This window comes from Miniopterus schreibersii, assembly GCF_964146895.1.
Source record: "Miniopterus schreibersii genome assembly, chromosome: 1".
Lineage (NCBI taxonomy): Eukaryota > Metazoa > Chordata > Mammalia > Chiroptera > Miniopteridae > Miniopterus > Miniopterus schreibersii.
This window is the reverse complement of record NC_138101.1, coordinates 201,562,644-201,582,858: the sequence shown is the minus strand read 5'-3', so window position 1 is coordinate 201,582,858 and position 20,215 is coordinate 201,562,644. Positions and strand designations below refer to the sequence as shown.

Genomic DNA, 20,215 nt, shown 5'->3' with positions numbered 1-20,215 from the left:
GCTGGACCCGTGGGAGGAGGACGGTGAAGGAGGGCGCTACTCGCGGCCCTGGGGCCCGGGGGCCCGGCGAGGTGTTCCGGGAGGCCCGGATGGAGCCCCGCTGGGAAGGGGGCACACCGGCGGCAGGCGCCCACTCACTCCCCCCCCGCGCCCGGGGCTGCGGGCGCCGCAGGAAGCACCTGGCCCGCGGGGCAGCTTCCCGCGGCTCGGGGGCTCCGCGGCCCCCACCCGCGCGCTGGGCGACGGCCGGAGGAGACGGGCAGCGGCGCCGCCCCGGTCTCCACGGCAACCCCCGGAAACAAACACGAGCGCGCGTCAGCCTCAGCCCGCAGGAAGCGGGCACGCCCTCGGGCCCGCCGTGGGGGTGGGGCGCCCCGAGTCCGCGGCCCGGCCGCGCGGGTCCCCGCGCCCACTGCCCGGGCCCGCGCCGGGGCACCGAGCGCCCTCCCCGCAGCTTCCACCGGCGGCTCCCCAGGGGGGGCCCGGGCCGTGCCCTCCGCAGCCCCCACCCCCGAGAGGATAGGAATTTCCCATCGGACACCGGGAGCCCGCCCCCGCGACGGCAGTGGGGGCGCTGGGGAAGTCAGGTGCCCCGGGGCGACTCCCCGCGTGGGAAGCCGCGGGTTGGGGCCGGGAGGGGAGGCGTCCCCGCCCCTCTGAGCTCGCGTCCGTGCGCCACCTGCCCAGTGGCCCGCCCGGGTGCGGCCTGGGGGCCCTGGGGTACCTGCCCGGGGGTCCCCCCACGCAGGCCTGCCCGCCCTTCACATTCTGGCCGCACTCCCGGCGCCGGCCGGGGGGAGGAGACGCTGGGCGCCTGGCCGGGACTGGCCGGAGGGCGGCCTGGCATTACCGGACACTGGAGCCGGTCCCCCCCGCCTGGGACGCGGATGGCCGCCCGTCGGACAAAGGGCCCGGCGTCAGGTTCAGCGAGCTGTGCCCGAGCCGGCGCGCTGCGCGGGGGGCGGGGGCGGAGCCCGCTGGGGCTGGGGTGCAGGGCACAGGCGGCGACCAGGCCCAGATGCCCAGGCCCGGGAGGGGGAGGCATCTGGGAGCCCGGCGGTGCCGGCCGCCGGCGCGGAGGCGGGCGCGGGCCGCGGGGGTTTGCGCGGGTTCTGCCCCGGGGCGCCGCGGGGAAGAGAAGGCGCGCCCCCTGGCGGGATGCCCCGGAGCGGCCGGGATCGGGCAGCGGGCTGGGGGGAGGCGAGTCCTAGGCGCTCCCAAGGGGTCCGAGGGGAAAGGGCAAAGCCAGGCCGTCCCGCTACCGCTGCAACCGCAGACTGCGGGACGCGGTTGGGCAGGCGCGCCCGGGCAGTGGGGCGCGCAAGCCCCTGCCCTCGGGCTGCCCACCCTCCGTCCTTGGGCCACCACCAGTGCTGAGCCAGGCTGACCACCATGGCCACCAGGTTGCTAGCCCTGCACACAAAAGCCACGGCAGAGCCCGGGCGGTCTTGGTCTGACCACATCCCACCCCTCTGGACTTCCAGGCTCAGTCCTGGGCTGAAGGCCCAGCTCAGGCCATCTACCCTGCAGAGGACCCCCTCCTCTGGTCACCTGTCCCCTCTCCCTTCACGTGGCATACCCTCTGCCGCTTTACCGAGGCTGACCCAGCACCTCCGGGCCTCTGATGGACCCAGGCATCTCCTGGCTCTAGTGCCCAGTGCTGGCATTTCCAGGAGTCCGGGCTCAGCCCTATAGGCTCCAGAGGGAGGTGACCTCAGCATAACACAGGCTCCTCTCCTCTTCTGGACCCCACCCCAAGGATGCCTCCCACCCTCCCACTTCCACCTACTTGACCCCCTCTCAGCTGCCCTCCACTATCAACCTTGGGAATAGGACCTCCTCCCACCAGAAGCCCGGCCCAGGCGTGTTGGGAGCATTTGTGGATGGGACAAAGGACCCTGTCCTGGATTCGCATCGACCTCACAACCAGAGGCGCAGTGCTGGGTCCTGTAATCCTCAAACGTTTTATTGACAGCAAGAATCTCAGCGTTGGGTGTGAACCACGTGAGGGTGGTGGGCGGCGCTTGCAAGGCAGTGTGGGAGACTGCAGAGGGCCTTGTCTGGGGACACTGTGAGGGGTAGGGGTGTGGCTGTGCCACCCCGCAAAGGGAGATAGATAAATAACACTAGGGAGGCGTGGGGCAGCAGGAAGGGGAGGTGGGCTGGCCACCTCAGAGAGACTCGCCCAGGGCCACGGGGATACACAGGGACACAGGGGGGAGAAGACACAGACATGAAGACATGTGGGGTCACACAGACAGGGAGGCAGGACACAAAAGGGGGTAACAGTGCTGAGACACAGAGGCAGACACACCTAGAGAAACGGGGACGGGCTGGCCTCTTCTGGAGATGCCCCAACTGGCTTCCTCCTCCCCCAACACGCAGGCCCTGGACTCCGGGGCCGGACCAGCTGAGGCTAGGCGGGAGTGGGCTGCTGGTCACTCTCCCCACGGAGCCAAGCAGTGGGCCCTGGGGCAGGGGCCTAGGGCTGAACTTTGCCCTCGGGGTCCCTGTCGTAGATGTAGCTGCCCACGGCTCCAGTGTTCACGCCTGTGGAGAAAGGCCCAAAAGGCTGGTGGGGAGGGGTGCGGAGGGGGCAGGGGGCACCTGGTTCCCCACCCTCCTGGCCACACTCACCCTTGGGTCCGAAGAGAATTCCATAGCAGGGCTTGTGGCAGTAAGGCTGGCCATCGTGCTGGGGGCAGGGTGGGGGTGAGGCGGGGGTCCACAGACTCCTGTCTCCCCACTCCCTCCGGTGGCTTCCTTCTTGTCCACGCACCTGCCTCCCTCCCTGAGAGCCCTCAAGACCCCAAAACCATGACCAGTCCACTCAACTGGTGGTGCCTGGGGCCACAGGGCCTCTGCAGTGCCCAGCTCCTCTACTCTGGCCACCAGGGGGCAGCCCCCATCACCAGGCTTGGCCCTCCCCTCTGGAGCCCAGCATCCCCACCCTTGGGCCCTCTCCAGGCCCCTCCCGTCTGGCCTGGACCCCTGAGCGTGCCCATGCGGGCCCCTCACCTCCGCGTGCCCGCCTGGAGTCAGCGTCTTCCCACAGCGCTCACAGCGCAGGCATGGCCGGTGCCAGTCCTTGCCCAGAGAAGTCACCTTCTCAGCTGGGAAAAGGAAGAGATGGTGACAAGGGGCCCTTGGCAGACACCTCCCACAGGTCGGGGCTGGGCATGTTCACTCACCAAAGTAGACCCTCTTGTTGCAACGGGGGCACATGTTGGGTTCTCCAGTAAAAGTGGTGACACTAGAGGCTGGGGTGGAAGGTGGACAGGAGTCAGGGCAGCCCAGGGGCTCCCACACCTCCCCCCAGACACAGAATCCGGTTCACCTTTGCTGGGCCCCTTTGGGGGGCCGCTCGCCTTACGCTCCTCAGCTCGAGCCACCGGGACCTCGATGGGGCCAGTGACCTGGGGTCCCTCTAAAGAGGGCTTCTCATAGATGTAGGAGCCGGCACCTCCGATGTTCACACCTGTGGGGTGGCAGGCCCCGTAGGGTGGGTGGCCAGTGGCCCCGCCCACCATCTAGGCCTCACACCTCACCCAACTTCTCAGAAAATGGCCCTCCACAGCCCACCCTATGGGGTCAGGACCCTGCTCCCAGAGGGCACCACGGGCTGGGGCACAGTCCTGGGAAGGGCATGGAGAGAAGGGGCCCACCCCTCCCCAGCAGCCAGAGCAGGTCCAGCTGGGCGGCCGGCTGGCCAGCTGAGCTCACCTTTGGGTCCGAACAGAGTAGCGTAGCAAGGCTTGTGGCAAAACGGCTTCCCGTCATGCTAGGCAGAGGAGCAGGGGGAGAGGGTGAGGGCCAGTGCCTGAGCTTCCTGGGTCCCCCTCCCTGCTGAGGGTGGGGAGAGCCCTGCAGCCCCCACCACAGCCCCGGGGGGGCTCACCTCAGCGTGGCCCCCAGGCGTCAGGGTCTTGCTGCAGCGCTCACACTTGAGGCAAAACTTGTGCCAGTCCTTGCCCAGGGAGCTGACCTTCTCGGCTGGGGGCGGGAGGGGACGTGAGAGCCAGCCACGCAGGGGCCCTGCGGTCCCACTGGCCTCCGTCACCCTCACCGCCCCAGGGCTGTGAGCTGGAGCAGACTTAGAAGGTCCCTTAACACTACCCCTGCCCCTCTACACACCTGCCTCACGCCGTGTCCCTCACACCCACCTCCTCCTCACACCCGTCCATGGACCATCCCGAACCCCCCAGTCGGGCTCCAATGGAGCTGGCAGAGGCCCCTGTTGAGGGGAGGGTGACCGAGCCTCCATCCAGACCCCCTGTGGGGAAGCCAGTTCCCATCCCCCAGCGGGAACCCCAGGGGACAGGACGCCTGCCTGTCTACATTTGGCCCTGAGTCCCCACCCCACTAGCTCCAGCTGTTGCTTTGGAGCCCAAGGTCTGGGACCAGCTGCTGAGGGTCGGGTCGGGTGCCCTCCCCATCCCCCTACCATGGTGTTGGAGCTGCTTGGACACCTCCCAATAGAGGGAAGTGGGGAGGAAGGCTCCCCAGGAGCTCGGCAGGAAAAGGGCCGAGGAGAAGGCAGAAGAAAGGCCAGAGACCGGCCGGAATTCCGGGAAGGGGCCTGACCAACAATGTGGCGGGTGGGGGTGGGGGCAGGCAGGCTGGCCCCTGCCACCCGGTGGAATCTGGCCAAGGACCAGCAGCTCTCTAGTCTCCCTCACATAGAGGTGGCTGTCTGGGTCGGGCCTCCCCTAGGGCCCCAGCAGCCTGGGAGTGGGGGCCCCCTCGTGTCCATGCCGGGGGACGACAGGAGCTCAGGAGCCCAAGGCAGCTTGGATCCATGCCGGCCGAGAGTCCTCTCCCAGTTCCACTGGCCAGCTCCAGGCTGCCAGAACCATGCTGCACCTTGGGCTCTAGGATGTGGCCACTCGAGGGCAAGGGAATGACCCTTAGACCAACCGAGCAGGTCAATAGCCACACATTACTGATTGAATTGGGAAGACAGAATTCACTGGGTCTAATGGCTACGAAAGGAACCATTGTTGGGGACACAAAGGCACAGTATCCTGAGGTCACTCTGGGTGTCCTGGCCCTGTTCCGCTCTGTTCACACTCAGGTGTTGGCTACTGAGGCGGGGGTGTTGGGGTGCAGCCTTGCTGGGGGAAAGGCCTTTCTTTCCCTCCACTACTGACTGCCTCCCGTCCAGGACAGAAGCCAGCGGGTGTGAGCGCCTTTTGTTTTCTGCTGGTAGCCTACGGCCGCCCAAGCTGGCAGAGCACTTCTCTGGGTTGTCCACAGGCCTGTGAGTCCAGCGGGAGGGCAGTGAGTGGGCCTCGCTGGGGGCAAAGTCGTGGGCAGCAAGGCAGGCAGGAGGACCCGGGATGGTCCCCCACCCTGAGCCTCACTGGCAGGAGCTCTCTCTGGGAAAGGGAGAGAGGGCTGGGAGGGTTCCTGGGAGGCGGCCGGAAGCCCCCAGGCTCCGGGCCAGGCCAGAAGCACTCCAGGCCAAATCCGGTCCCTCCCCTCTGGGAACAGCAAACAACCGTTGGCCTCCTCCTCCGGCCTGTCAGCGGGGAAGCCAAGTAGCTTCCTTCACGTCAGCCTGTCCCCATCCTGGGCCCTGACCACTGCTCCCGAATGACCAGGGAAGGGTCCCCTGTCTGTCCCCACCCTTCTGGCCATCCTCGCTTCTGGCTCTGTCTTCCCCCGGGGGGTGCAGGCCTTGGTGGGAAGGTGGGTGGGCAGGGACTTTGGCGACCTGGCTAAGTCAGGCCAGGATCAGCCAGGAGGAGGGAGCGTGGTGAGTAAGCCAGTCAGTGGGTGAGCGCCAGGAGGTGTCGCCTACCCAGGGGCACCCTGGCAGAGACAACCCCCCTCCTACCCTGCTACCCCCTTAGGTCCTGGCCTGTTCTGACCTTGGGTGGGGGGCGGCTGGCCACCTGGACTCGTCTCCTTGAGTGCTCATGGGGACTCGCTTGTCACCCCGCCCCACCCGTGGGAAAGTCCTGGGGGAACTCGCACCAAGGAAGGGTGCACGTTGGAACACGCGGGAGGCAGAGGCCAAGGTCGCCTCCGCGTGGACCAAGTCCAGACAGAGCCCAGGTCTGGCCCGGCCCGGCGTGGGCAGAGGTGGGAGTCAGGGTTGGGGGGTCCCTGCGGCCAGGTGTCCGAGGGTAGGCGAAACGGGGTACGCGGGAAAGGGCGGAGAAAGTCAGGAGGCGCTTCGAGCACGGGACCCGCCCGCCTCCTCGCTCCGCGCGGCACCGCCCGGGGGACCGCGACGCGCCCGAGACGCGGGGGGCGAGCTCCCCGGCCCGGCCTCCAGCGGGGACCCCGCGCTCCCGCCCCGCGCCCCCCGCCGCTCCGGGGGTCGGGCGTGGTCGCCCCGCCGCGCCCCGCTGCACCCCGGGCGGGGCCGCGCGCGAACGGGCCGCGCAGCCAACCGGGCGGGGGCCGCGCATCCCGGGGCGGCGGCCGGGCGCTCGGCGGGTCCCGCGGGTGGGCGGCCGGGGTGGAGCGGGGGCGGGCGGGCGCGGGCGGCCCGGGCACTCACCGAAGTAAACGGTCTTGTCGCACTTGGGACACTTGGAGGCCATGGTCGTCGGTGCGCCCGGTCGGCTCGCGCCCTCCGCCCGCGCCCGTCGCCGCGTCGCCGCCGCCTCGCCCGCCCCGCCGCCCCGCCCGCCCGGCCCCCCGTGCACCCATTGGCTCCGCGGCCGGGGCGGGGCGTCGGGATCCCTCCCCCGGGCCCGGCGGCCCGCAGCGGGGGCGCGGCGGGGCGGGGGCGCACCTGCCCGGCGGCGGGAGGGGGCGGGGCCCGCCTGGCGCCCCCGGCCGCGCCCGGGCTGTTTCCATGGCAACGTCGGGCGCCGGCGGGGGGCGCGGGGCGCGGCGGGGCGGGGAGCGCGCGGCCCCCGCGGTCCGGGGGAGCTCCGGCCAGCGGGGCCCGCGCCCGGAAGGGCGTCCCCTGGACACGCGGACGGACGCCCCGACGGCAGGCCCGCCCCCCGCGCCCGACCCGGCGCCCCGGCTCCCGGAGGACCCCACCCCGCCCGGCGCGCCCCTCATCCCTTTGTGGCTCGGTTTCTATAGCAACGCCGCGCGGCGGGCTCGGAGCGGGGCTCCCGGCGGGCTCGGCCCGGCCCCACGCGGCCCGCGGTGCCCAAGGCTCGGCGGGTGGGGCCGGGCGCCCGAGAGGACCGGCAGGAGGGGCGGGGGGCGGCCCGGCTCGGGGGGCTCCGAGGGCGCCCCCGCTCTGCCTCCTGGGGCGCGGTGGGGGCGGCGAAGGAGGGGGAAGCGGTCGGGAGCCCCGGGGGCGAGCGCCCTCCGGCCCCTGCCGGCGCGCCCCTCTTCTGGACCCGTTATCGGGGCCCAGGGCCTCCCACCTCCAGCCCCGTGGCCCCAGAGCATCCTCCTGGAGGGCAGGAGAGCCAGGGCCCTACCCTCCTTCCGCTACAGGGGCCCGTCTGACCACTGCCGCCCGCCCTGCCTCCCCCCGGAGCCTGCAGAACCTGGCGCCAACCCCGACGACCACTCCCACCCGGGGGGGCCCCGGAGGACCCTCTCCCTTCCCTCTCTGGGGTTCCCCTCCCCATAGGCCCCCTTCTCTGGGTCTCCAGCCCCAGCTGGGCCTTAACCTGTCAGACCCGCCCATACCCCAGCCCGGATGACCAGGACCAGCAGCACCCCCAGTCCAGTGATCAAGGCTCTGTGCCTGCCCCACTCTCCTCTGCCTGGTGCACCTGCCCGGCCAGAGGACCCAGAGGACCCAGGGCCTGATGGCATCCATCACCGGTGTTTGCCCAGTGGAGTGGATGAACAAGCCAGTGTCCCACAACCTCCAGAACCCAGGTGTTCCTGGCGCCCTGCCCTGGCCCAGCTCCTTGGGGTGACTGCCCCCCCTTTCACTCACCCCCTACAGCCACTGAAATACAAGATTCCCCCAAGCCTGACTGACCAGCCTGACCAGCCCCCCTCCCCGTCCACACCCAGCTCTGGCCCTGTGCCAGCCAAGGTGGAGACGGAGACAGGAGGCCTCGGTGTTCCCCTTCCTGGACAGGGTGGCCAGCTGTGGGGGCTCCCCACAGGTCAGTCATTCTCAGCCTGCTCCTTGCTCAGGCCGGGTGTCAGGTGTCTCTGAATAATTCATGGCCCGCTGCCCGCCAAGTGGCGTGGTTACCATGCCCTCTCCCACTTGGGAGCCCCTGGCCAGGAACCACCTCCCTACTCCCACTCCACCTCTGAAGTTCGCAGAGCTGTTGTGGAGGGACAGCTGACCCACACAGGTGTCTTCTGGGAGGCCCCCAGGACCCCAGCCCTGCCTAGAGAGTGAATGGGATGGGTCTAAGGAATGGCATCCGGCACTGGCCAGATGCCTGGAGAGTGAGGGACAGGTGCCCTGCCCCCCAGCCACAGTCCCTGGGCCCAAGCCACAGGCTCCTCATGTGCCTGGGCTATTCGGGACCTGGTGGGAAGGGGCACTGGTCAGCGGACACACAGCAGCAGCGTCTGCCTCTGAGGCCAGGGTGGCAGGGTGGGGCAGGGACAGGCCAGGGTGAGGACAGCCAGGTTCAAGGAAAACAGGCAGGGCTCTGAGGTGGCTGGGCCAGGTGGCCAGCGCGGGGACAGGTCCCTCCCCTGGGGCCACAGTGGCATGGCACCCTACTGGTCACCAGTCTTCACGGGCTGTTGTCCTGACAACGTTGGCAAATGACATCAGGATCCTGGTCTGGGCTACTGCTGCAGGGACCCAGGACTGGGCTCCTCAAGGGTGGGTAGAGGCCCCACAGGTCTCCAAACAGGATCCTCGAGGGGATGACTGCTGTCCACCTGAGATGGCCCTTGCCCTCGGGGTGGGGGGTGTCGGTGAAGCCCTGTGCTGGGCCTCCGAGAATGGCACAGCTGGCAAACCCACCCCTGGGCACCCAGGCCCTTGCTCCGCCAGTGTGCGCTCACTCCCCATTCCTAAGCCCCACCTCCGACCCCAAGCAGCCCAGAGGTGGACACGCAGCCCAGGTCCTGGGCTGGAGGACCCCAGCTCCTCGGGGCCTGCCCGGTCAGCCAGGATGGGTGAAGGCCACCTCACGCAGGCCCGGGAGGGGGGCATGTGGGGAGGAAGCCCTGAGCCTGAGGAGGAGGGAAGGGGACTTGGGTGGGCAAGGAGGTCAGGGCCTGGGGAGACCCCCTCCCACCCATCCCCCAGGGGAAGCTGAGTCTTGCTCAAGGTCAGGGCTGAGACACAACTCTTGTCCTGGGCAGTGGGGGCTATGGGGGCTGTGGGGGGCAGGGCTGCAGACTGGAGTTGGCTGGGGTGCTGCAGCCACTTTTCTGACACCCTGGCCTGTCACCGTCAGCCCGTCACAGGTTGTCAGAGGCCCGGGAGCCCCTTATCTCTCCAGCCAGTGAGCAGTGGCTTCTATTTTAAGGCCCTGGCTGAGATGTGCACACCTCACAGTGGGGCTGGGGGAGCCGGAGGCAGAGCTCAGGGCAGATGAGGAAGCCCCCAGCCTGAGAAGTGTCCCTCCCTGCCCCTCCCTCCAGCCGCTGGCCGCCAGCACATCCTAGGGCCTGCAAGGGTGGGTGCAGAATGCCTGAGGTAGGGTTTCTGAGAACGGACTTGCTGAAATCTGAGCAAATTCTCACGAGGAAACTCCACACCTGCTGGGGTTGCCCCCAGCGCTGCAGCTCTGGACAGAAGCCCTGGACAGCTGGGCAGGGCTCTGCCAGCAGCAGGGCAGTGGGCCGGCCACCCCAGCTGTGCTGGCTGCCTCACGGAAAGGCGAGCCACACAGCCACGGGGCCCTGGCTACCCACACCTGCCTCAGTGTCAGCTCCACCCTGAGGGCCCTGAGCCCCACTGGCCCTCTTCCCACCCCCTCGGGAGGGTGGTGGGCACTGGCCCAGGCCCTAAAGGAGGCAGGTGTGTGGGCAGAGGTGAGGGGCGGCAGAACCTCCAGCCCAGCCTGGAGGCCACAACAGCCACGAGCCACACGCTGCTCACTGGGGCTTCTCTGGGAGGGTCTTCGACCCCAGGGAGACTCTCAGGCCCGGAGCCACCCACCTGGCACACCAGGTGACCCCCAAGACTTGGGCTGGGGTGCCCTCTGGACCCACCTGGGCCAGCAAGCCCAAGCTCGGCTGCAGTCCATCCTTGGCCGGCTCCTCCAAGGTGCCTGGGGCAGGGAGGGCTCCGGCTTGGACAGGCAGAGAGACAGAGATGAAAGACAAACAAGGAGGTCTAATTGTTTTTCTTTTTTTTATGAGTTTTTTTTCTTTGTTTTTTTTTAATATGAAAATTACTTGAAAAGACAAGGGGCCAACCCCACCAGGCGGCTCGGCCGGCCGCTGGCTGCGCCGATCCTAACATTCCAGGTGTAAGTTACAGAGCTTAAGTTCATCTACAAAAAAAGTAATAAAAATAAAATTTAAAATGGCACCTTCAACAGAACACGACAAAACTTCCGGCCAGCCCACGAGCCCGCAATGCGGTGCGGACACTGGCCAGCTCCTCGCTCCGCTCCGGCCAAAAAAGTAACACAAAGCTAAAAACAGCTCCTGGGCTTTCCCGGAATAAGTTAACCGCACTTTCCCCACGCGTGGCCCGAGGAGCAGTTTCTCTGCAGGTGAGGGTGGGAGGGCGCTACCAAAACCGGGCGGGCGGGCAGGCGGGCGGGCGGGCAGGCGGGGCAGGTCTGTGGTCAGCGGCCGGGGCAGTGGCAGGCTAGTCCTCGATGACGATGGGCTCGTCGTTGACGGGCGCGGGCGGGGGCGGCCGCAGCGGCAGGGCCTGGCTCTGGCGCAGGGCGATGGGCTTGTAGGGCCTGCGGGCAGCACGCTTGGTCTCCGAGGACGAGAGCAGCTTACGGATTTTCCTGTGAGCGCAGAGGGACCCCCGAGTGACAAGGACACACGGCTACCCCACGGTCCACCCGCCCCACCGGCCGAGGCCCCACCTGGTCTCCTCGGTGGCCATGTAAAACACGTCATCGGGGGCGTCGATCCAGTTCATCCTACGCCGCTTGACGGGGGGCAGGGAGCCCCCCCGGATGAGGCGCACTTTGGTGGGGTATGACTTCCCGTTGAGCAGGAGGTTCCGGCTTGGTCCCTGGGCGAGGGCAGGTGTGAGGGTGCTTCCCTGGGGCCTTCATGTGCGCCCCGAAACTCCGAGGGGTAGGGAGTACTCTGAGGGCTGAGGGCACCCCCTGCCTTCCCCCCCCTGGTCCCACTGAACCTCCTCCCGAAAGTCCAAGGGAGCTGTGTATGTGGGGCGGGCCCAGCCCTCCCTCTTACCATGTGCCTGGTCTGTCCGTGGTTCGCCAGGCCTGACAAGAGGGGAGCACAGGGTGTGAGGCACACTGCCTGGTGTGTCCCATATCCACACCCCGCCGAGGACCCTCAGCCTGCTCCAGGGAGGCAGGAACCCCTCCTGGGCCAACCCACCCACCAGCTACATCCCACACCCAGGCAGGGCCTGGCCCAGCCCAGCGGCCCACAGTTCCCGGCTCTGAGGGTCACCCGTCTCAGACCCGACAGCTTGCTCCCACACACAGGCCTCCAGCCACCGACTCAGCCAAGGCAAAGGCAGCCCGGTGTACATGGTGACCGGGCCTCGCCCAACACAGCTGCCAACAGTGGCACCAGAGAGCCCCTCACGGATGGCCACTCCTCGACCAGCACTGCTCAGATCCCGGAGGCAGCTCCCTCACTGACCCCGGCCTCTGCTGGGAGTCAGGACCGGAGCCTTCCCAGGTCACACCCTCTTGGCCCTGGACACCACCAGTGGCACCCGAGGCCCCAGACTCCCAAACGCATGTTGGGTGAGAACCTGAGCGGAAAGGCGGGGTCACCACCACCTCCCGCTGCCCATGTGTGAGCGTGTCCACGTGTGAATGTGCCCACGTGTGTCCACATTTGAGTGTCCATGTATGAGAGCATGTCCACGTGAGTGCCTGCGTGTCCACGTGTCCACATTTAAATGTCAGAGCGTCCATGTGCCTGCCTGTGCATGTCCGTGTGTCCTTGTGTACGTGTGTCCACGTGTGAGCAAACCGCCTTCTAACCTGCGATGCCCGGGTGGGTGTGGGGGCCACGGCACTACTTACCCAGGTAAGTGCCTATCAGAGCGATGGGTTGCGGAGAGAAGAAAACACACACGGAGCATTAGAGGGAGCGCGCGCCCCATGGGAGGCCGGGGAAGTGGGTGCGGAGTGAGGCGCGCGGGTTAGTGAGTTAAGGTGCCAGGTGTGGCAGGCCCTGCCCAGAGCTCAGGGCCACATGCCCAACGGAAGTCAACGTGGAAGCACCCCAATTTTGGAAAAACCCACAAGAGCACACGGACTTTATCCACCTTGCTCCTTAACTACTTTCTACAAAACAAGCCCAAAGCTCAAGGCACCTCCTGACGGGCACCTGACTCCCTGCCTGCAGGCTCCCCCAGGTGGTTCCTGGTGCCTGTCGGGGGGCAGACGGCAGTGCCAGTCCTGCTGCAGGAACGGGGCACTGGGCAGCCCCCTCATGGAGACTACAGGGGCACTGGGGGCCGGGGCAGGTGAGATGGCAAAACCAGGAATGAGAACTGCTGGTGGCCCACAGGACGGGCCTACCGGGGCTCCCAGATGCGGCAGGGAGAAGGCGTGCCCAGGGGACAGGCTGGTTGGATGGCTACTACCTGCTGCCACCTCCCGGCCCCCATCCCTGTGCCCTGCCATTCCCCACGTCCCTGAGACGGCTGAGCCTGGTACACAGACTGCCTTGGCCAGCCCCCCAGAGGACCAGCAGCCTCCCAGTCCTGAGCTTGGGGAGGGCACCCTGGCACATCCACGCTGGCTGGCCCATGGTGCTGGGGTGCCACCAACCACCCACTGTCGGGCTGGCAGGAGCTCAGAGCACGTTCCCCGAATCCTTCCTTTCTGCATGGCTCCCCACCCACCTGCTGCAGGCTGACCCGACTGTGGGGGGCCGAGCCCCCAGAGCAGGTGCCCCTCCCAGCCCCAGGCTGATGTAGTCCCACAGGCCTCGACACCCCTTCTCTAAGTAAGGGGCAAAAGCTGGGCCTTGAGCCAGTGGGTGGGACCTGGGCCACAGGGAGCCCCAACTCCTGCGGCCACTGCCAACCCCTCGCTTGATGGTGACAAGGCCTCCATCCCGCAGGCTCAGTCCCCTTCCCAGAGGGTGCTGCAGCCCGGGTGCCCACTTGGGCCTAGCAGACCTTCCCCAGCCACGTCAACCACACCCACGGCTCCGTCCATCGACCCCCTCCCCCCGGCAGGGCGCACGCGAGCTGCAGGCACAGCGTGGGCGACCACGAGAGCTGAGGCTGAGGGCATGCGGGCGATCACAGTGCGATGGCAGACAGTACAGGCGGGCAGCTGGGGCACCAGGGCCACACGTGTGAGGACAGTCCACTGACCAGGCGCCGGGCCAGGGAGGGGGATGGCCTGAGAGCCAGAGGCACCGGGCCAGGAGACGGCATTTGGGGCCGTTGTAGCCCCCGGGAAGCACTTGGTCCTTTGCCACGTGACAGCAAACTAGGGGGAGCGGGATGCGGCCTGGCCCACGTGGACTGCCCCGCGGACGTGCCCTGAGCCGCCTGCCGCGCCACGCACACAGAGCTCCACACAGCGGCCACCCCAGGCCTTACCCCTACTGGGCATCAAGAGACGCTTCTTCATGTTGCCTGGCAGCGCCCGGCGGCGGGGGAGAGAGGGAGAGAGAACACAGTCAGCGGGCGCGGGCGCAGGGGCGAGGGGCCAGGTGCCCGGGGCTGCAGGAGGCGCCGGCCCAGCTCCGAGGCCCCGCCGGCCTCCCCTCGGGACTCACCATCCACACCGTTGTGCTGTTCATAGCTCCTCTTGCCCAGGATGGTGGGCGAGCCGTTGTTGATGACGGGGGCCGCCTTGGCAGGGGTCAGGCTGCTGAGCACACCAGACACGCTCTTCACGGGGTCGGGCTTGGGGGGGCGGGGGTGGGTCTCTGTCGGAGCAACACGGGGAAGCGCTTTAAGGGTGAGGGACAGCCAGGTGGCCCAGGCCCCATCCCAGTGCAGGACGACCTCTGCCATGCCCACCGGGGAGAACACTACCCACCCACACCCAGCATCCAGGCCAGTCCTGCACTGCAGGCCCAGCCAACTGGCTGGATCCCTGGGCGACTGCCAGCAGCTTACAGGCTCCAGATGAAGGCACATAAACCAGCAGGCCCATTAGAGGCCTCATGTCCAGGCCACCGGAGCTGATGGCAGAGGGCTGGCCGCTGGCCAGGTGATGAATTAACAGCCCCGAGGACCGGGCCGGGACATGCCCTGCCGACGCTGGCCCACAGTGTGGCGCAGGCTCGCATCTGCTGGGGCCCCCCAGCCGCTGGTGACTCAGGAGCCACGAGCCACCTCCCCCCACAGGACCAGGCGAGGCCGGCCCCAGGACAAGACCCCAGATAGCGAACACGGCCGAAGCCACTTGTGTCTGAGTGGGCACTTAGCTCACCGCTCTGGAATGTCCTTCACGGGAGGAAAGTCACCTCCACGCTGGAGGGACTGACTCATGAGCCCGCCTGAGCCCAGCCAAGCGGTGAGCCCTGCCCTGTCCCTCCTGAGGCCCCCTGGCCCAGCCACCTGTGGTGGGCAAAGCTGGACGAAGGCGCCAGCTGAGGTGCTCACGGTCCACAGGCCGCAAAGGCCCCCTCCACGTGTGGCTGCCACCAGACGCCATCCTGGCTCAGAGGCATCACAGCAGCGGCCGCACCCAACCCAAACCGCGGCCCCCAGACACTGCAAGGGCACGAGGGGAGCCGGGCATGGGAGACAGGTTTAGAAGCCCGCTCGGGGTGCCCTGGACAGAGACCTTGGGGTGGACGGGTCACGGGCTGCAGGGAGGCAAAGGTCATCGGTGGCAGGACGGAGGTGACTCCCCGTGCGGAGGCCACCACGCCGTGGGGGTGGCGCAGGCTTACCAAGATACCGGAGCACAGCCTCCAGGGGCTTCCGCACGGCCTGCTTCAGCACCAGCGGGCTCTGCGAGGCTTCGGGCAGCCGGGCGGTGCCTGTGGGGCCGCACAGTGTGGGTGCCCGCGGGAGGGGTACGGGGCCTGAACTCCCTGGGCCCCCACCTTCCCTCCCGCAGGACAGGACCGGGACGGAGCCCCGGGTGGGGAGGACACTCACACTCAGCCTTGATGGCCGCGCTGTTGATGGGCAGGTAGGGGTGCCTGGCGGCGTGCCACGGGCGCAGGATCTCTCGGCACAGGCGCCGGGCGATCCGCGTGAGCTTGGTGGTGTGCAGGTAGAAGGCCTGCCTCGTCTTCATGGCGAACTTGGGGCTCCCGCTGCTCCGGGCTGGGATGCCATGGGGGCTCTGCGGAAGGGGGCGCGCCGCCCCGACACAGCGCCATGACCGCGGGCCGGGCCGCCGGGCCACACGCGGGGGCGGGGCGGCGCCCACTTACCATGTTACTGCGGTTTGGTCCTGGCCTCTCTCCATCTAACCGGGTTGGCATTTTCAAGCCACCATATTTCTTCCAATATGTCCAACAAGATGCGCAGAGACGACACTGCATGTTAGGGGGACCCCAAGAATACCACTGGTAAGACTGGGTGGCTACGGACAACAAAGTTGGAAATAGACGGATTCTTAAGCAGAACCAGTGACGGCAGAGAGGATCACACAGTCGCCCGCCCGCCACGCCCGCCCGCCCGCCCGCCCGCCCGCCGCGCCCCGGCCGAGTCCCCCGGGAGGAAGGCTTCCCAGGGAGCATGCAAGGCTTCCCCCTCCCCGGGCCGGGCTCCCAGAGGGGACACGGGGACAGGGCCGGGTGCCCACCGCGCGGGCTGGGGCGAGCCCCGGATGCCGGGCGGTGGCACTTACTGTAACAACTCTCGCAGGCCCGGCCGGCCCCAGGGCTCTGGCCTGGCGCCCCTGCGCCATTCACCACACCCGCCTTGACGTTGTTGACGCTGATCTGGTTCGGATTTGGCTTGTTACTTAGGGTGAGGGAAAGAGGGAGGAGATCACAGGAGCGCCAAGCTGTGGATGCACAGCTCCTAGGAAAGCTGGCTCCTAGGGTGCTGGCCTTCCTCTCACCCGAGGGGTGAGCTTTCTCCCCTGGGAGAGGCTCCCAGGGAGGTTCAAGCCCATCTACACCTGCGCTCAGCTCAGCTCAAAGCTGAGCGGGCCTGGGCACCAGTGCGACCTGGGAGGCCAAGGCAGAGCCAGAGCCAGAGCCACCCCCACCAGGGCGCCTCGGCCCATCCGACAGCAGCCCCACCTGTGCCCACGCCGCCCGGGGACGGCGGGGTCGGCAGGGACGTGGAAGGAGCACTTACTAGTTAGGAATATAGACTTGCTTTAACTTGCTCTCGGCTTCAGCTGCTTTCAATCGTTTCTAAAAACGAAACAGAAGGTTAGGCCAGCAGGCGGCCAGGGAGGGGCTGCTCCACAGGGAGGGGAGCTCTGGTGTTCTCCCAACTGTCTGCCTTGTGAGAGGTCACCCTAAAGCCCACCCAGGGTGTGCCACCCAGGACCTAGGAGCCCTGGGATTCTTAGCCCAGGAGCCCGCCTGCTGCACGTGTCTGTGGTGGTTCCCCCTCGGCCCACCTGCTGCACGTATGTGTCAGTGGTCCCCCCTGCACCTGGCCCATCTGCTGCGTCTATCTTTGGTGGTTCCCTGTGCCCGGCCCACCTGCTGCACGTATCTGTCCGTGGTCTTCCACATGTAGTAATACTCGATGATGCTGGTGAGCGACTTCCAGGGCAGCTGGGGAGAGAAAAGCACTTCAGGAGGGCACATGATGCCCGCCAGGACACTGCCCTGAGGGGCTTCCTCTTGGGTAACCCCCACGTTTCTAAACACACTTCTCTGGGTCATGAGGCTCCAGCCTGAGACCCCCCCCCTCCGGCCAGTGCCTGGCTCAGGCGACACACAGCGTCAGGCCAATGTCCTGCTGATAAGTGTGCTGTGTCTTCACCATGATTTCCAAGCACTGACCCCGTGCCACCCAGTGCTGACCCTCAAGCTGGTGGCACATGACGAGCCGCTGACTAAAGAGGGACAGATGTGTGGCCTCGGGGTCGAGTGGTCCTGAGCCTCCCCGTACTCACGAAGTCCTGCTGGATGTCTGTGAAATCTTTCCCGTATTTCTCCAGGGCCTCCTCGAAGAGGCTGGCCTCTGAGGCCGACCACTCCTCCATCTCGTCCCGGCACAGCACAGGCCCGCCCTGCGGCACCAGGGCCGAGATGGCCTTGGCCACGTCGTACAGACTCTTGTGCAGCGTGTCCATGGCGTGGAACTGCAGAGAGAGACACAGGGTCACGGGCCACCCTGCACCCGCTGGGCCCACCCACAGCCACATCTGGGCTGCACAGGGACACGGAGCCCCACCCCCACTTAGCAGGGGACAAGAGAGTCCTGGGGTGGCAGTTCGGGGGCGCAAGGAGTGAGGATGACTCAGAGCTGCTGACAGAGGCAGGCTTGCTCCGGTGACCCTGGAGGGAAGGTGGGGACGGGCTTGGCCAGGCTTGTGCCTGGGGATCACGCCCAGCGTGGGGAGCCACAGATAGTGGGCAACGGACCTGTTTCTCGCTGCCACACCCTCTCCCCCAGCTGGTGCAACAACCCCAGGGAGAAAGTGCCCTGGGCAGGGCAGGTGCTACAGCCACGAGAGGGGCAGTGAGCCGTCTTGTCTGCTGGAAGGAAGGAGCAGGCGGTGAGGGCTCAGGGGCCTCATGCAGTGGTCCCCATGATGGGTGCTGCACCTGCCAGACACCCTGGGCAGTGGGTGCTGCACCTGCCAGACGCCCTGGGCAGTGGGTGCTGGATCTGCCAGACGCCCTGGGCAGTGGGTGCTGCACCTGCCAGACACCCTGGGCAGTGGGTGCTGCACCTGCCAGACGCCCTGGGAAGTGGGTGCTGCACCTGCCAGACACCCTGGGCAGTGGGTGCTGGATCTGCTAGACGCCCTGGGCAGTGGGTGCTGGATCTGCTAGACGCCCTGGGCAGTGGGTGCTGCACCTGCCAGACACCCTGGGCAGTGGGTGCTGGATCTGCTAGACGCCCTGGGCAGTGGGTGCTGGATCTGCTAGACGCCCTGGGCAGTGGGTGCTGCACCTGCCAGACGCCCTGGGCAGTGGGTGCTGGATCTGCTAGACGCCCTGGGCAGTGGGTGCTGCACCTGCCAGACGCCCTGGGCAGTGGGTGCTGCACCTGCCAGACACCCTGGGCAGTGGGTGCTGGATCTGCTAGACGCCCTGGGCAGTGGGTGCTGCACCTGCCAGACACCCTGGGCAGTGGGTGCTGCACCTGCCAGACACCCTGGGCAGTGGGTGCTGGATCTGCTAGACGCCCTGGGCAGTGGGTGCTGCACCTGCCAGACACCCTGGGCAGTGGGTGCTGGATCTGCTAGACGCCCTGGGCAGTGGGTGCTGCACCTGCCAGACACCCTGGGCAGTGGGTGCTGGATCTGCTAGACGCCCTGGGCAGTGGGTGCTGCACCTGCCAGACGCCCTGGGCAGTGGGTGCTGCACCTGCCAGACGCCCTGGGCAGTGGGTGCTGGATCTGCCAGACGCCCTGGGCAGTGGGTGCTGCACCTGCCAGACGCCCTGGGCAGTGGGTGCTGGATCTGCCAGACGCCCTGGGCAGTGGGTGCTGCACCTGCCAGACGCCCTGGGCAGTGGGTGCTGCACCTGCCAGACGCCCTGGGCAGTGGGTGCCCCGGGCCTCAGCTGTCCTGCCACAGCCACTTACCAGGGTAATGTCCCGCGAGGCAGCCGCGGCACTCATGTGCAGGCTGGGCTGTCGGACGGAACTGCTGCAGTCCAGGGCCCGCGCAAAGGTGCCCACAGAACTGGGGAGGAAGAGAGATGCTGACCCTGGGGCCGGAAGAAGGGTGGCAGGACCAACCTTGGGCACAGGTGATGCAGCCCAGGCTGATCCGAGCGGCCCGGGCACCAGGGGCAGGAACTGCCTGGCATCCACCTAGGAACTCCCGCGCACGCTGGGGGTCCCCTGCAGGACGACCCGCGTGCCCCGTCCCCCACTCCCCACAGGGGTGGGCAGCAGCGCTCACCGGGCCACCACCAGGAACTGGTCGATCTGCTTGTCCACGAGCGGGTTGTGTGCCTCCCACACCTTGGTCTCCAGCTTGGACTGGTCACGGCCGTCCCCCTCCCCTACGGGAGCAGCGGCGTGAGACCAACTAGCACCTGCCCGCTCCCGCGGTCCCGTGGAGCACGGCTGCTGGCGCTGCCGTGGGGGGCATGGGCTTAAACGACGGCAGGTGGCACAGCCCGGCCTCACACGGGATGCAGACGCACACGCGTGAACGCAGAGGGGGCGGCGATGCCACCACACCGCCTCCCGTCAGCCTGGCTGAGCGGCTCCGACACCTGACCTCATGGCAGGACCCCCGAGACACAGGCAACCACCACCCACCAGGAAGGGGGTGTACACGTGTTAGCATGTGCATGTTTGCACGTGTAAGCACGTGTGCATGCATAGGTGTGTGTGTAGGCATGAACGCGAACATGTGAATATGTGACTGTTTAAGTGTGTGCGTGTGTAGGTGCGGGCATGCCTGGCATTGTATGTGCGTGTGCACACGTGCACCTGAGCAGCTGTCTGCGGAACGTGCGTGCGTGTGAGGCACGTGTAAAAGTGTGCTGGAGGCAGGACCAGACAGAAATGAGACGTCATGCCTGAGAGGAGATAAGCAGGCTGCCCAGCAGGGCTCGGCATTTGCAAAGGTCACTCAGAGGAAAACCTGACGGCGGAGAGCAGGGGAAGAGCTCGGGGCAGCCCTGTCCAGCTGCCAGTGTGGATGCAAAGGGCACGTTTGCTCGGAAACTCTCGTGAGGGGTCAGCCGAGGGCAGACGGAGACCCCGAGGTCACGCAGGGCAGGCTCATCCTGAGAACCTCCCAGGCAGGACCTGGCCGGAGCCGAGGGCGGTGAGCGCCTCAGGCCTGGCACCCGGCAGAGATGAGCACACAGCCCACGGGAGGGTGCGGGACCCCGGAGGGGCAGCTCAGATACGAGGAAGGTCACCGCAGCTGCCACCCCAGGCTTAGCCGAAATCCTACTTCATCCCTGACAACAAAATACTCCTTTAACAGAAACGATACAGCCAGGTGGGGGTGACAGGAGGGAAGGGGCAAAAGTCTGTAGAAACAGGGAAACAAGGGGGCAGTCTCCAAGCTGGAGGTGGCCCTCACAGGGTGCAGCCTGTTTTGGCAAAACGGACAGATCTGTTCAAACATATTTTTTAAAGAC

At 67.2% G+C, this 20,215-nt stretch overlaps 2 protein-coding genes across 8 annotated transcripts in view; both read right to left on the bottom strand.

The window, feature by feature from the left end:
• Positions 1-1,945: 1,945 nt before the first annotated feature.
• CRIP2 (cysteine rich protein 2) lies at positions 1,946-6,569 on the bottom strand. Its single transcript, XM_081123708.1, has 8 exons — positions 6,512-6,569; positions 3,899-3,993; positions 3,724-3,781; positions 3,338-3,478; positions 3,192-3,260; positions 3,019-3,113; positions 2,638-2,695; positions 1,946-2,550 (listed from the first exon to the last, which is right to left on the bottom strand). Exons 1-8 carry the CDS (start codon positions 6,552-6,554, stop codon positions 2,483-2,485), a joined length of 627 nt encoding a protein of 208 aa, XP_080979834.1. The 5' UTR covers positions 6,555-6,569; the 3' UTR covers positions 1,946-2,482.
• Positions 6,570-10,222: 3,653 nt separating this feature from the next.
• The window catches only part of MTA1 (metastasis associated 1), a 35,937-nt gene continuing 25,944 nt past the window's right edge, over positions 10,223-20,215 (bottom strand). For 2 of the 7 annotated variants that reach the window (XR_013998215.1, XR_013998216.1), the window contains exons 8-21: positions 19,015-19,117; positions 18,693-18,792; positions 17,049-17,237; positions 16,630-16,704; positions 16,274-16,332; positions 15,816-15,931; positions 15,397-15,501; positions 15,116-15,305; positions 14,905-14,994; positions 13,777-13,929; positions 13,598-13,633; positions 11,248-11,279; positions 10,911-11,062; positions 10,223-10,829 (exon numbers count right to left, since the gene is read on the bottom strand). Coding sequence is in view for 4 of the 7 variants with exons in the window: in XM_081128977.1 (XP_080985103.1) it covers positions 10,679-10,829; positions 10,911-11,062; positions 11,248-11,279; positions 13,586-13,633; positions 13,777-13,929; positions 14,905-14,994; positions 15,116-15,305; positions 15,397-15,548; positions 15,816-15,931; positions 16,274-16,332; positions 16,630-16,704; positions 17,049-17,237; positions 18,693-18,792; positions 19,015-19,117 (1,610 nt within the window). In the remaining 3 variants the exon portion in view is untranslated. Of the gene's footprint in view, positions 10,830-10,910; positions 11,063-11,247; positions 11,280-13,585; positions 13,634-13,776; positions 13,930-14,904; positions 14,995-15,115; positions 15,306-15,396; positions 15,549-15,815; positions 15,932-16,273; positions 16,333-16,629; positions 16,705-17,048; positions 17,238-18,692; positions 18,793-19,014; positions 19,118-20,215 lie in introns of all 7 variants that reach the window. The other 5 variants (XM_081128976.1, XM_081128978.1, XR_013998217.1 and 2 more) reach the window with 4 other exon arrangements.